The sequence below is a fragment of the Ciona robusta genome, chromosome 9 (assembly GCF_009617815.1).
Source record: "Ciona robusta chromosome 9, ASM961781v2".
NCBI classification, from domain to species: domain Eukaryota; kingdom Metazoa; phylum Chordata; class Ascidiacea; order Phlebobranchia; family Cionidae; genus Ciona; species Ciona robusta.
In genome coordinates this window covers 8187847-8201797 of record NC_143243.1, presented here as the reverse complement: position 1 = coordinate 8201797, position 13951 = coordinate 8187847, and the positions used below count along the sequence as shown (strand labels likewise).

Genomic DNA, 13951 nt, shown 5'->3' with positions numbered 1-13951 from the left:
GTTATAACTTTATATACACTGACGTAGTTGATACATGGCGATTTAAGCTTCAAAACTGTATTAAGTTCCATAAATAACCGTCATATGTATTAAAATATAATTTCACCCACATAATACGCGCAATGCACTAATATACTTATTCTGTTTTGGGCCGTGATACCAAAACAGGGGAAATTGCAGCCAAAAAATGTTGTTTAAATTCTTGCTCGCTGAAACGTTTGCAAGCTGCTCGGGCGGAACCCAATATCTCCGTTCGTTTTTCAACAGTTAAAGAATAAATATCGCGCAGAGCTTCGGAGTATGTGGTCACGTCATGTGCCAGAAAACCAGTTTGACAACCTTGGATTTCCTGTCAGGAATGAATGAAACTTCAAATTAACTTTTGTGTGTAAACGTGAGTCGTTATAACAAGGGTGTTTTGTTTCATACACCTCGTGCCCGTTTATAAGTTACCACATTTAAAAAAATAAACTAAAAAAGGCAACACCAAGCGGAATAAACAGGATTGTAATTATTATTAAATTGAAGGTCTTACTTTCACTATGTCCATCTTTGGCCCACCAGAATTATTTGCGAGTGCGATTACTCCGGCTGCTTGGAACTCTACAACACCTGTGTATGTAAAACCACATCAACGAGTGCCATACTGACACATTGCTATTTTAAAACAATAAATACGAAATTTTCAAAGATCTACCGATTCCAAAATGTTCATTTGACATTGTATGTATCCCAACATGAGCTACGGACAAAAGATCTTTCAATTCACCGAATGATATATTGGTTCTTATTTCCACTTTTTCTTGAAGATTTAGTTTCGAAATGAGTGATTTCAGTTCCGCTACACGGCCTAAGATTGAAGTAATTTAAAACAAATATTTATAGTGGAATCAACGAGGTTGAGTTGGGTGGTAACCAAAACAACAAGACACTTTACTGACATTACTTAGTAAATACAGGCATTGCCAACTAATCTAAACTAATCATAGTTACTTAGCAGTTAGCACATTAGCAGTGTGGGGTCTATACATTTTTTAGATTTAATATTGCATATTAAAAGTTGTGTGAATTATTTTAAAAGAGGCGACTAGCTTCACCAATATAATTATAATTATATTTTGAGGACTTTAAGAAGTACTAACACATGATGTGACATAAACCGATCTACATGATTAGAAAACTTTCTCGGTGGGTAAACATGAAGTAAACATAAGATGTTGTGAACAAATTACTTTCATCTCCTTCGTTCCTGCATCCTCCAACCATGAGAAGAAGATGTTTTGAAGGGTCTTCACAAATGGAGAGAAATTTATGGAAAGATTCAACCTGGTCAACATTTAACAGAATAATGAAAAGGATGATTTGCACAAAATAAAGAGGTTTCAAAATTAAAATGAATTATAGAACTGAATTTATTGAATCTAAGATCAAATATAAAAAGTTTTCTCAAGAATTTAATAAATTTTATAAATGCATTCTCAAACACGCCCATATTTATAAAAACAATAAACCTGCAAAGAATGATTTTTTTCAGGTCTGAACTGAGCAATTGACAAAACGATGAGTTTTCCTCCATATTTTTCCCCTAATATTTCTTGCGTTGGTTTCCTCGTGAGTGGAATCCCCAGGAAACCACTTATATCGCATGGTGGGAAAACTATGGATGTGATTTGTTGACATTTCCATATCTGGTTAATATGATTAAGAGTCCATGAGGAATTGGTCAACACCGCTTCACTGCACCTTCCAGCCACGCCATACATGAACGCAAACGCCCTGCAATGTAAAATAGTGAACAGTGAGTGGATGTTGAATTTTGATTATTTCAGAATGCCATGTGGCAGTTTTCTGGTCGGGAAACAAACTTGTCAACATTGTATTAACTTTGTATTTGTACAAATGTATCTGTAGTTGCTTTTATACAATTGATCTCAACTCCCAGGAACAAATATTTACTTTGTAGGTTGATGACAAGAGTAACTATATGAAGTGATCATGAACAAACACCCATATTCACTGCAGGATTAAATAAATCAGGTGAAGAAAATTTGGACCATTTGCAAAACGAGAAGTTCTGTCGCACAAGTCTCCGAAAAAAAATGCTTGAAACCCATTTGTTTCAAGTTTAACCGACCGAGTTTATTCATAACAACAATATGTACTTCAACAACACCTGTAATAGATTAGTTTGCACTTTGTGAGGAACTTGCTGCGTGCAATAAGTTTCCTGTTGTTGAAGGCATCATTCTGGCATTCCACAACATTCAACATATCAGTGCTGATGGTTGGGTAATGCACGTAGCACCCAGTCCTGCATCCACCAATGTATTTAAACAATGGCAATGTAAAGGCATATCTGAAACATAAATTAAAACAATGTTTTGGATAATATGTATAAACTACACAAATATTGTGTTTGTGGATTTGGATTATCATACTTACTGTTAAATACCAATAAGTAACAAAGCACCAAATCTCTTAAAGAAGAACTATCTTTTTAATATTGATAAGTTTCGTTACTAAGTTAGGTTTTTGCTTCTAATAAATGATAAATAAAAATTGATTAAAAACCAATACTGCATTAAGTCAACCGTTTGTTGATTTCTAATTTTAATTCACCCCATCGTGTCCAAGAAAACATCGGGTGGACACGCAAGCAATGCTTCAACACCCAACCAAACAGATCCCATGCTTTGGCCCAGCAAGGTGAGGATTGGATATCTCGTTGCTTCAACCCAGCGTCTTCTTCGTAGGAAAACAAAATCAACAGGATTCGATAATGTTATCCCGAAAGTGGAGCTGGCTTTGTTGAGGATTTGTGAGGCAGTGGATGTGATGTCACCGGTGTACACGACACACTTAACACCAGGGTGGCTGTGGAATGTTCAGGACATTTTAATGGTATTAAAGGGAAAAAGTTTGGTTGTATTGGTTTATAATTAGATGGAGAAAGTACACACTTCACAAGAACTTTGAAATATGTTGAAAACAAACGTAGATCCGGTGTCCAGAACCTATCGCTTGTGGGCTATATGAAGCTATTTTGATATAGCTGTAACGATTAAATCAGCCAAAAAGGAAACATAATGTAGATAGAATGCAAAAACCAAGTATATATAAAAGTTACCTTTCTTGAATAGCACGAACAGCGCACCAGAGAACTCGTTCACCCCCACCCCCAGCATTGCAGTAAGGATGAAAAAATCCGATAACTTTTTGGCTTCCGCGTCGCCATTTTCGGTTCAAAACCAAAATCTTTAGACACGCCAAGCAGGGTAGAATTATGCAGAAAGTAACAGCGATTCCGGTTGTTAAAACACAGATCATGTTGCGGTAACAAAACCTCTGGTTTAAACTTCAAACATAATATTATCTAGAAAAGTGATAAGAGAGCATAATGTTTGTAACTTAGCAGCACATGTTAAATACAGAAAACCAAATTCTCTGATATGCGTCCACAACTGACTTGGCCAACACTTGATTTACCGCTGAAAACCATTGTTAATTTAAAACACCCACTGCCACAAGTTTGAACACTACAATTTCAAAATTGATAAAAAATCAAAAAAAAAATTAATCAGTTTCTTCTTCTTTTTCTTTCTCTTCCTTAAGTTTTTCTATCTCTCTCCTTCTTCTTAAACCTTCAGCAAATATATGCAGCGTGGGATCGAGGGGTAAGTAACCACTGAGTCCTAGGAGTCTCCGAACAGGTTTCCCCACATAAGCACCGAGTGCAAGATGATGTTTGATGCGCTCAAAGTTCAATGCACAGAACTTTTCATTCCATAAGTTGGGAAAAGGGTCGAAACTGCCGAGCTGCTCAATCTGGAAAGCAATAATTTTAAATTATTGGAACCTTAAACTAAAGCTTATATATAGGCAGGACTGGATTTGCAAAACCTGAGCTAATGCAAGTAACAACTTCTAACTACTGTTTCATGTTGTTATGTGCAAAGATAATGGCAAGACTGATGATGTTTCATTGTATTGCAAACAAAATGTTGGTGGAAAAATTCTAAAAGTTATTTTACTCAAGAATAACAGTTTCAAAACATATATCTGTGTTTGTGTTTATTTAAAAACAAAATTTTAATTCCTCAATTGTCTTATTAAAACGCCTGCAGCTGCTTAAACAACCAAGCACTAAAGTACCGTCAACCAATTTATGTTAAATTTAAAAACACAACACGCACTGCACGAACCTCAGTGTCCCGACCATCCATCTTTCGACTTAAAACAATTCTATAAAAAGGTCGATTCGTGCATCCACTTAAAGCTAACCGGATTGTCCTCTCGGATCTCAGGATCTTCTCCCCATCAAACTTTTGCTCAATTTTTACATCGGGTTGATCTTGGAAAAGATACTCGGATCCCTTAGCAACGTACCGGAATCGGGAAACACGATACGGAGTTTGGAGCCCCGTCTTCCTCACAAAGTTAAGGACACTTAACCGAACCATCTTAACTTATTAAACCTGATTTTAAAGATGAAATATCAGGGCTTACAACCATAGAGTCATTACATGACATTTACAGCAATATACAAAAATGTTTGAATAATATAAATAAGTTTATTTAACAAGAAATCCAAGTTGTTGTGGGTCGTTTTCCTCAGCAGTGAAACAGCATGTGCCTGTGTAGTAAGCGTTCCCGCAAACCTCAACAATCACTTTGCCCATTTCACTGTCAACTACTTTAGTTACAACTCCAGTGAAAGATGATTTTGTTAAAAAGTTGGAAATAGTTTTCCTTTCACCAAGTTTGATCTGGTTTTTGGCGAACATTAAAGCCATGCGAGCAGTAACACCAGAACCACATGGTGATCTATCAATTTGTTCGTTCGCAAACTCAACTATATTTGCTGAAGGAACAGAATAGTTCACGTCATTCCCATCAGTGAATATGACACCATAGAAAAAAGCTAAATCCTGGTCTCCGGGATGATCAATTTTAATATTTTCCATACAGGTTTTTTTTATAGCTTTAGCAGCAACCTTAATATCTGTGATGGATGTTTTACCAAAAGCCAAGCCAACAGATGATATTGGGAGAATGATGTAGTAAGCTCCACCATACGATATATCCACTGTAACGTTGCCATACTCGGGTACATTTATGTCCAAACCAACTTTGTAGGCAAAAGCTGGAACGCTGAAAAATCGAACTGCGTCAGAAGTTCCATTAGAACAACTAACAAACACTTCCACAAGACCACATGGACATTGTATGTTCACTTTGGTTTCTGGTTCTTGGTAATTCACCAACTTCTTATCAACGCAGTATCTGCCCAGAGCTATCATAGCATGCCCACACATAGTACTGTAGCCTTCGTTGTGCAAGAATAAGAAAGCACAATCTGCATCACGATGATCTGGTGTGACCGGTAAAGCTCCGTACATATCATAATGACCACGAGGCTCAAACATAAGAAACTTTCTCAAGTGGTCTAAATTATCGCGCACGTAAGCTCGCTTTTTAAGTATTGTCTCACCCACAATTTCTGGATAACCAGATTCTATAATCCTTAACGGGCCACCCCCAGTATGCATTTCGACAGTTCGTATCGTCGTATTAATTTTCGGCATTTTAGATTACGACTTAATATTTCGCAACTTTACAATAATACTAACAATACACGGTGCAAAACGTTTAACGTTTACCAAAAAATGAAATATAAACACAGCGTCAAAATTTCCAGCAATACAAATCCACGCATATATAAAATACCCACCGCCGATACTATAACGTGGCGCCATAATAATAGTATGGACCCCGCCAGAATAATAAGCGGTTTGTGGATGATTTAAATCTATCAAATACCAACAGACACAGTGTATTAAGTCCGAAACAGACTGAAAAACTCAAAAGGCATATTTTTAACGGGTGTTTTATTGGAATAATTAGCAATAGTTCTGATAAGAAAACAAGAGATATCTAAGCTTGGAAGCTGGATCTTAATTTGCTCCTCAGTGCTTTCATGTCTTCCTCAGTAACAATAGACATCCGTGGTCTTCTGTGGTGGTTATTCACACTTTGTACCTGTTATATGTTTATCTATTATATGAAGTAACCGCCTGTAAAGCCAAATTGGATATAAATGCTTTATCACGTTTGTCGAAGGTAAAGTAAATTACATTCATGATCCCACAGTCTAAACACTGAAATAAATTACCAACATACTGATAAGATACTTACATTACTTTCCACATTTTTATCTTCTTTGTTGTATTTTTTAAATATCAGCCTCATGTAGATTGCCACCATTACTGCTCCCATTGAGAATGAAACAGTGAGACGAATAATGGTCCCAGTTGGGAACGGTAATGGAGGGTTGATCACATAAGCCTGGTAATGAGATACAAATATTAAACACAATGCGATGGAATTATGGGTTGGAAAGTTTTTTGACTTAAGTGAACCGACCTGAAATTCATCTTGAAGCGAACAGAATGAATATCCGGTTGCCAATGTCACACGGAAGTGAAAAAGGCCCATGCCCTGAAAATTCAATTTTTTTATAAAAAAGGAAATTTTTTTGGACTAAAACCAAAAAAACAAACTGGTTTGATAACAAAAGTAAAAATGATTTGTTCGGGTTATTTTATTTGTAGAAGAAGCAACCGTAATATATTAAATTCAACTTAATTATAACTGAATATCTTGGATCTTAAAACGTATAAAACCTGTTTTAGGTAAAATGTTTAAAACAATACCTTAGTTTCCCAACAACAAATTAAACTTCCGTCTTACTAATGATACTTACCAAGAATTTAATAGAAAGTTGACTTGCATTGAAAACTCTCTTTGTTTTACCAGAGGTGAGAAAGTTGAGCAACTTGGCAGATTCGCTGTCGGGCGGGGTGTGCTCGTCAACCCTTGACCGACATAAAACTTGGTTTGGTTTGGTGGAACCTATCAAAGGAAATTGGAGCATTATCCATATAAAGAAGTCACAGAACTGCTGTGAGCTTGATACACTATGGAAGGACACAGTTACGGAACTAAGCCTCGTCGCTTTGTCCAACACAGTGGACACTAATGGGTTGTTTAAATTTTCAGCTGTACATAACATGAATCACCCACAAAGTTACATACGTGGTAACTTGTAAGCCCGCATGAGGTGTATGAAACAGAACACCTGTGTTATAACGACTGTCGTTGACCCGCCATGCGAGGATAAATAAGTTACATACGTGGTAACTTGTAAGCGGGCACGAGGTGTATGAAACAGAACACCCGTGTTATAACAACTGTTGTTGCCCCGTCATGCGAGGATAAATAAGTTATTCATGAGGATTAAGCAAGCATTTGGTGTAACTTACAGAATGTATCTGCATTATCACTTGCAAAATACACAGTGTCGTCTCTCCCATTCACTTCCTCAATATAAATAAGGTATTTGGAAATATCTTCAGAATCCTCATTATGGGTATAATGCATTTTGTTGTGCAGCATGGAGAAGTTAAGTTTGTATGTATAGTCGTACAAAACTTTGTAAACCTGTTTAACAAAACAGATACGTAACTTAAAAAACGCTTAAATATTGTAAAAAAATAAAAAGATAAAACGCAACAGTAAATATCTGTAAAATGCTAAAAGACAACCAAGTTTTGTTTTAGGTAGACTTTAAAACTGGCTTAAAACAAGTGCAGCAATACAGCATTTAAAAAGTAATTAGAAAAAATACTTTTGTAATATTGAGTTAATAATTCTAGGAAATTACTTTTTCTCTGCAGTCCGAATATTTCTCAAGTGAAGAAAACTTATGAGCAGAGGTACAAGTGCATGATGTTCGGTTCAATTTATTATCGCAGAATCCTTTTAATCTGTGAAAATATTTCCTTTTCAAATTCTTTCTATAACTAAATGTTTTATTCATTTTTTATTAAAACAAAACTAACTTGTTAAATAAACTGCTAAGTTAAAAATACAAGCAATTCACAAAGTTAACAAAAAATTAAATGGGTAGATTATACTCGTCTCGTTGCTAGAAGATGCTTGGTTCAAAGCTCGGTGTTCGTATAATATGTTGGTATAATACGAACAAACTATATTTAAGTTACCTTCGTTTAGCTGAGTAACTGTATGTCATAAACCTTTCATCAGAAATGGTCTGTGGGTGAACATTGTAGACGTTCCCCGATATCGGGATAGCTACAGCCATCGATGAAGGGGGTCGGTAGTTACGCTGTTGGGGGTATTTGTGGGAAACAAATTAATAGAATTAAACAAATTCTGTATATGAGTAATTTAAAAAGTGTTCGGGGCAATGAAGTTGCACACTTGATTTGGTAAAATGCTAGTCATAATCATAACCAACGAATGAATGTAACCTATGTATTCTTGTGTGCTCGGAAAACGACAGTCGTTATAACCTGGGTGTTTTCGGCGCGCTAACCAACTGTGCTACGCACCAGAACAAACACTTGTCTGTGCTACGCACCAGAACAAACAACTGTGCTACGCACCAGAACAAACACGTGTCAAAGTGAGGATAATGGCATCGGCTACTCCTGCTTTCATCATAGGGGTACAATGCAGAAACCAGATACTTAAACACCAACTTTTAAAATTGATGTTAAACAACTTAAAAAAATATATATTTAAAAAAAGCTTTTAAAATACACTTATAATTCCACGCCACTTACTGGAAGTTCTTGCAGTAGTTCATATGTGCTGACATTAGAAGACACATAATCTTGAACAGAAACAGTTTCTTTGGCAGTTATAAGCAGGGACGAATATTCAAAGTGAAGTTGCTTTGAGATTGGGCAATCTGCTACAATCAACAGGGTGTATGAGGTAACCGAGCATGGGCTACGAACACTTTTAAGGTTGAACGAGATAGAACTCACTCCCTGGAAATAAAACAGGAATGGATGTTTCGACGGTTAAGAAGAGTTACCACATTACACAATGAAATGACGTGCAAAGTGAGATAGGTTCACTGAAGTCCTATTTATGCCTGCCAGTTTGGACCCCAGGCAGAATAACTCATTTCTTTCAATAATGTTACTTATAGACAGCCTATATGTATGATTTTCATACAAAACTAATAGAGCCCTATAAGTGCAACAATCAATATAATGTAATACACACAACTACCTTTATATTATAACGAGCAGTCAACACCACTTGCACAAGATGGACAAACTTGGATGCGCGATACTCGTTCAACTCAAACTTGAATATTTGTGGATTTCCCATCGTAATTGATACCATTGAGTTCCCGGTAGGAATTATACTGTTGTCTAATAAACATTGTTGTTAGCTTGTATTAATTACGGTGGATTTTGTTCTGTTTGGTTGACTTGCATGCTGGGTTTAATTAATGTGCGCATATATTGTATGAATAAATTACTAAATGTTACTTATTTGAGTTTCATGCCTATTCAGCTATAAGAGTATTACAAAGACTAGCTTTTACTTAAGAGACAAAATAAAAACATTCATTAATTTTGGTGTGGCAGAGCAACGTTGGATATTTATAAGGGTTTTAACTGTTTTGTATTGCTGACAATTTTGATAACCCATCAGTTCTAGGTTATAGTAACGAACATGAGGTGTCTCACACCCTCACAATGGTAGCAATATAATAAAAACAATCTTTACCATTTTTCATGGTGGCCGACACAGAGAAACTAAAGGATGTTGAAAGATCCAAATAATATAAACTTTCTTGCAAGTTCGAACTTATAGAATATCTGAAAGTAAAGAGGCAATTATCAGTGAATGTGAATTACAATTTCTTTTATTGTGGCTCAATATATGAACTTGCCTGCAAACCTCTGACTTGATAAACACATCAACTAGCCTTGCATGCAGCGGGTTTGCTCCTGACTCACTGTTTAGCAACACTGGATGGCCAGTACCATCAAATGTTATGTCCATGCCTTTTAATGGGTTCTGATAAACGCACGCGTGTTAAACTAACATCAACACAGTACTACTGTATCATTCAACCACTTACTGTGTATGGACCTCACTGTATGATCTAAATAATAGGCATGCATAGCTTAGTTTGTTAAAAGAAAAAACTACTTTACAGTAAAACCTGCACAATGTTTTTAACCTACATGTGAGTAATAACCAGGTCAGCACTTCGATTTTCCTTCTGTTTCATAATCACAGTAAGGTGTTTCTGGTATTTACCAACTTTATACATTAAGACACATATGCTAAAAAACAAACTCAACAAATTGATCTGTAACCTGAGCTAGCAAACAGATCCCCCAACACAAGCCAGCACCTAATGTGATGTTAGGATTATTTAAACCATATAACGAACCTGGACAGTGAGCAGATGTTTTAAACCTAGAAAGCCCGCTTTTCCCCACCAAACTGCACCAGTGCTCGTTAAAACCAGGATTGAGTTTTCATCTCCGTGCCCAACTAACTTAATAACTTGTTCAGAACTCGACAATTCATGAATTCTGTAAAAGTTTAAAATTAAATATTTCAGCACACAACAAATTAAATAAAAAACTAATATTTTCCCATTTGTGTCTTGTAAAATAATGGGTCCCACTCACAATGGGTCCCCAAACATGTAGAAGTGCGGGTCCCACTCTTGCATGCAACACATTCATGAAGAATATACAAAGCTTATGTATTCGTACTTGCTGTACATGTTACCACCATCAGTGGAAAGCCACATTGTGTTCGATACAGCAGCATAAAGATAATGGTTTGGCATCATAAGCATGGTGGTCACGTGTCCGGTGGTCGGAAAACTAAATGAAGAAAATCTTTGTTTTCTCGAAGACAACATTCTGGATTGCGAAACTGAGAAGTTCTGTAAAGAAAGTTTTGACTAAGTTATTTATGGGCATTAATTGCTTGTATAGAATTAATCATAAAGTAAAATGTTTTGAAAACTATTTTTACTCGATGTTATAGTTTTTTGGCTAAATTACAATTAACATTAATTGCTAGTATTTTCTGTAAAAGTTTATAGATTAAGTGTTTTGACCAATTTATTTAATGTTGATTTTACATACGTTGTTGGGTTGGTGGATTGAGATGATACTTCTGGTCTGTTGGTCATACACAGCCATAACTTTTTCTAGGTTGGTTGAATAAATTTTCCAAACCTTGAACGTCTCACTGGAGGAAGCAATTACCTGAAAATTAATGGTTTGTTTGGTGAGGTGGGATACGTAATGTAGGATTAAAATCTAAAATTATTTTGTATTACAATTCATATTTTATCTTTGTATTATTAAACAAATAAGTTGCATAAGCGTGGGTAAAATTATTAATTCTTGAGCAATCAGGTCATACACTTACATTCTTGCCATTTCCAGCTTTGAAAGTAAACAGAACAACACCATCTGAAACCAAACGAAATAATATATTTTTGTTAACAACTATGTAACACAAACTACAACTATTTATTAAAAAATCTTTGTAAAATGTACAAAATGATGAGGCTACATATGTTGACTTACCAAGTGGCGCTATAGACGTTAACCTGATGCAAACGGGAGTATAAGATAACTTCCCTTCAGCCCATACAGGGTTGTATGTATGAAGTGAATTACCAACACGGTGAAATTTAATCTGTTTGAAAACAAGATAGATGCGTAAAGAGTGTTTACAATTCATTTTTATATAAAAACCACACAATGACTTTCTTTATATTTTATAATGTGGTTAAAATAATAAGTTTAAGCAGAAAAGAATTCGTTTATGTGCAAGAAACTATATGTTCATTTGTTTATAAACATGCAATGTTTAAACCATGGTGTGTAATGGATTAATCTTATTTATAAAGTAAAACACTGCAATGTTACCCATGATTCAGTTCACGGTTCAAACTTACATTGTTACAAGCTGATGAAGAGCATTCTTTACCCAATGAATTGGAGACCAGAATCCCATGTTCTGTCACGAGCATCACGTTATATGAAGTGATGATTGCATGGTAGACTTGTACGCTGCTACACGGGGAGACATCAGTTTCATCGCATGTTAACTTGTAGAACAATGTTGAGTTTGGAAGAAATGAATTCCAACTAACTGCTATATCTAGAGGAACAAATGTTTGTAAACAATCCTCTGCTTACCAACCAAGAAAAATAGTTTAAACCATATCTTGTCTTGGTGTTACTAAAGTATCTATCTACCAAACGTAACCTAATTATATCCCCATGTGGCCCAGGAACTACTTCACACTCCTCAACTTTGCACATACTCACCAAACATCTAACTTTTAGGGGGGTTTGCTTTCTTATGGTTGACAATCTTGGAAAGGACATTTGGAAACAAATCATCAGAAAGTGTCTTGAACAACTTACATGCCCACAATAGTGGCAAAGCAGCACATAATATTTATAAAACACAAACTATAATATATACATACATGTAACTGTAGTGTTGGAAAGAAACATTAAAGAGCTTCCACTTTGGCAGGGAACATGAGTGGTGTGAATGTAACTGCTGGTGGATGATATAAGGTTTGTATATTCATTCGGTGGAATACCAGGAAACCATACACCCCATGTCTTCTTAAATAAGTGATCTGTGTTCAAAGATTCCTTAGTTAAAAGGTGAAGAAAGCAGTTTTGTTATGTATAGAACTATTGTGCCACGTACACCTTGTACCCGCTTACAAGTTGCCACATATATATATATATATATATATATATATAACTTATTTATCCTCACATGGCGGGGTCTTTATAACAGGCTTACAGGTTACCATGTATGTTAGTTTGAGTGTGATTAATTTTTCTGTGTGATTGACAATTTAGACAGCCCATAAAAGACCATTCTTGTATTGTTTAACAATAAGTGCCTTGCTTAGATTGTCACAGCTGTTATATCGTCATACCAACCTGTAGCTTGGTGCACGATGACCATTGTCACCACGGCGCAAGGGTTTACACGGGGATGACACATGCTAACACGCATGTACCATTTTAATGACGTATGTACGTACGTAGGCGTTTGCGTCACTGGGATTTCAAAATCCGTCACGTGATGAAAGAAATCCCGCTCGGCGATTGAGAATGTCCATTCTGTCTGAACAAAATGATCAGATCGAGTAGTCAACTTTTATCTGCGCTCGTCGTCTATGTGGTACGAGATTGGTACACGGGAAGAATAATGTTACTTTCACCTGGTTTCTACGTGATATAACGCTGTACTTTTTGCTCCAGGTGGAATTAAACGTCACATAAGTTAATTTGGAAGGGCGGGTCTTCTTTCCATGAAAAAGAGTTGCTTGTAAATTTAACATCGCGTTATTTTTATACAGCTCGCAACGGATAACCTGCAAAAGAACATCATTGACTTTCGGTGCTCAAAATCTACGTTATACAGCCATCTTACCGACGGTGAAGCTTGTTTCAATAAAACTAGACGGATCCTCCCTGGTTTACCGATTTGCTTGCAATGAAGTTCGATTTTAGGGTGACTCGGGATGACATTGGTCGCATAGCTATTGTGTACGGTCAAAATACACATAAAAGCAGTAAAATAATAGCAAAAGAGATGCATTTTTGCAATAAATTGTGTATAAATGTAAACATTATAAAGTTGCTTTTTTGCGGTGTCGTCATAACGATGATTGTTTGATCATAATGCGACACGGTTGATTGAACATAGCGTAACAGATAATCACTGGAGCGTTATATTTGTCGTAACCAACGATGATGCTGGAGTGGCAATTCCAGGTGATTTGTGGCAAGTTTAGACAATTTATATACGTTATATATGTACCTTTAAACCAGCAAACGGTTATGAAGTACATATGTGTGTAAAATATGTGTATTTTGCGTTTTAAGCTTCAAAATTATTTAAAAATGGTCTGGTTATATTCTTGAAAATCAAAGAATTTGTCTGTTTGTATTTTTAGCTTACGTAACTATGTTTGTCACAACAGAAAATATCACTCACTACGTAATAATCAAACACCGGGTCTTCTTTCCGTGGAATATGAATATAA

At 35.9% G+C, this 13951-nt stretch overlaps 4 protein-coding genes across 5 annotated transcripts; all 4 read right to left on the bottom strand.

Annotated features, from left to right (window-relative positions):
• Nucleotides 1-41: 41 nt before the first annotated feature.
• Nucleotides 42-3327, bottom strand: LOC149731941 (GDP-Man:Man(3)GlcNAc(2)-PP-Dol alpha-1,2-mannosyltransferase-like). Its single transcript, XM_089885465.1, has 8 exons — nucleotides 3128-3327; nucleotides 2620-2874; nucleotides 2174-2356; nucleotides 1512-1776; nucleotides 1233-1326; nucleotides 698-850; nucleotides 536-612; nucleotides 42-349 (listed from the first exon to the last, which is right to left on the bottom strand). Exons 1-8 carry the CDS (start codon nucleotides 3325-3327, stop codon nucleotides 137-139), a joined length of 1440 nt encoding a protein of 479 aa, XP_089741591.1. The 3' UTR covers nucleotides 42-136.
• A 42-nt stretch (nucleotides 3328-3369) lies between these two features.
• Nucleotides 3370-4460, bottom strand: LOC149731940 (small ribosomal subunit protein bS16m-like). 2 transcript variants are annotated; one of them, XM_089885496.1, is made up of 2 exons: nucleotides 4194-4460; nucleotides 3370-3825 (listed from the first exon to the last, which is right to left on the bottom strand). In XM_089885496.1, the coding sequence occupies exons 1-2, from the start codon at nucleotides 4458-4460 to the stop codon at nucleotides 3574-3576; spliced, it is 519 nt and encodes a 172-aa protein (XP_089741622.1). In that variant the 3' UTR covers nucleotides 3370-3573. The 2 variants fall into 2 exon arrangements, with proteins under 2 accessions (XP_089741622.1, XP_089741623.1); XM_089885497.1 differs by having other exon boundaries at nucleotides 4203-4460.
• A 15-nt stretch (nucleotides 4461-4475) lies between these two features.
• LOC149731939 (trans-L-3-hydroxyproline dehydratase-like) lies at nucleotides 4476-5818 on the bottom strand. Its single transcript, XM_089885482.1, has one exon. The coding sequence runs from the start codon at nucleotides 5583-5585 to the stop codon at nucleotides 4572-4574; it is 1014 nt and encodes a 337-aa protein (XP_089741608.1). The 5' UTR covers nucleotides 5586-5818; the 3' UTR covers nucleotides 4476-4571.
• A 53-nt stretch (nucleotides 5819-5871) lies between these two features.
• Nucleotides 5872-13503, bottom strand: LOC149731938 (uncharacterized). The gene is made up of 21 exons (XM_089885443.1): nucleotides 13336-13503; nucleotides 13124-13276; nucleotides 12840-13026; nucleotides 12365-12523; nucleotides 11825-12030; nucleotides 11451-11562; nucleotides 11290-11333; nucleotides 11001-11123; nucleotides 10620-10795; nucleotides 10289-10433; nucleotides 9779-9906; nucleotides 9613-9704; nucleotides 9106-9251; nucleotides 8649-8858; nucleotides 8064-8188; nucleotides 7724-7826; nucleotides 7323-7500; nucleotides 6764-6912; nucleotides 6424-6498; nucleotides 6196-6345; nucleotides 5872-6039 (listed from the first exon to the last, which is right to left on the bottom strand). Exons 1-21 carry the CDS (start codon nucleotides 13501-13503, stop codon nucleotides 5935-5937), a joined length of 2934 nt encoding a protein of 977 aa, XP_089741569.1. The 3' UTR covers nucleotides 5872-5934.
• Between the last annotated feature and the right edge of the window lie 448 nt (nucleotides 13504-13951).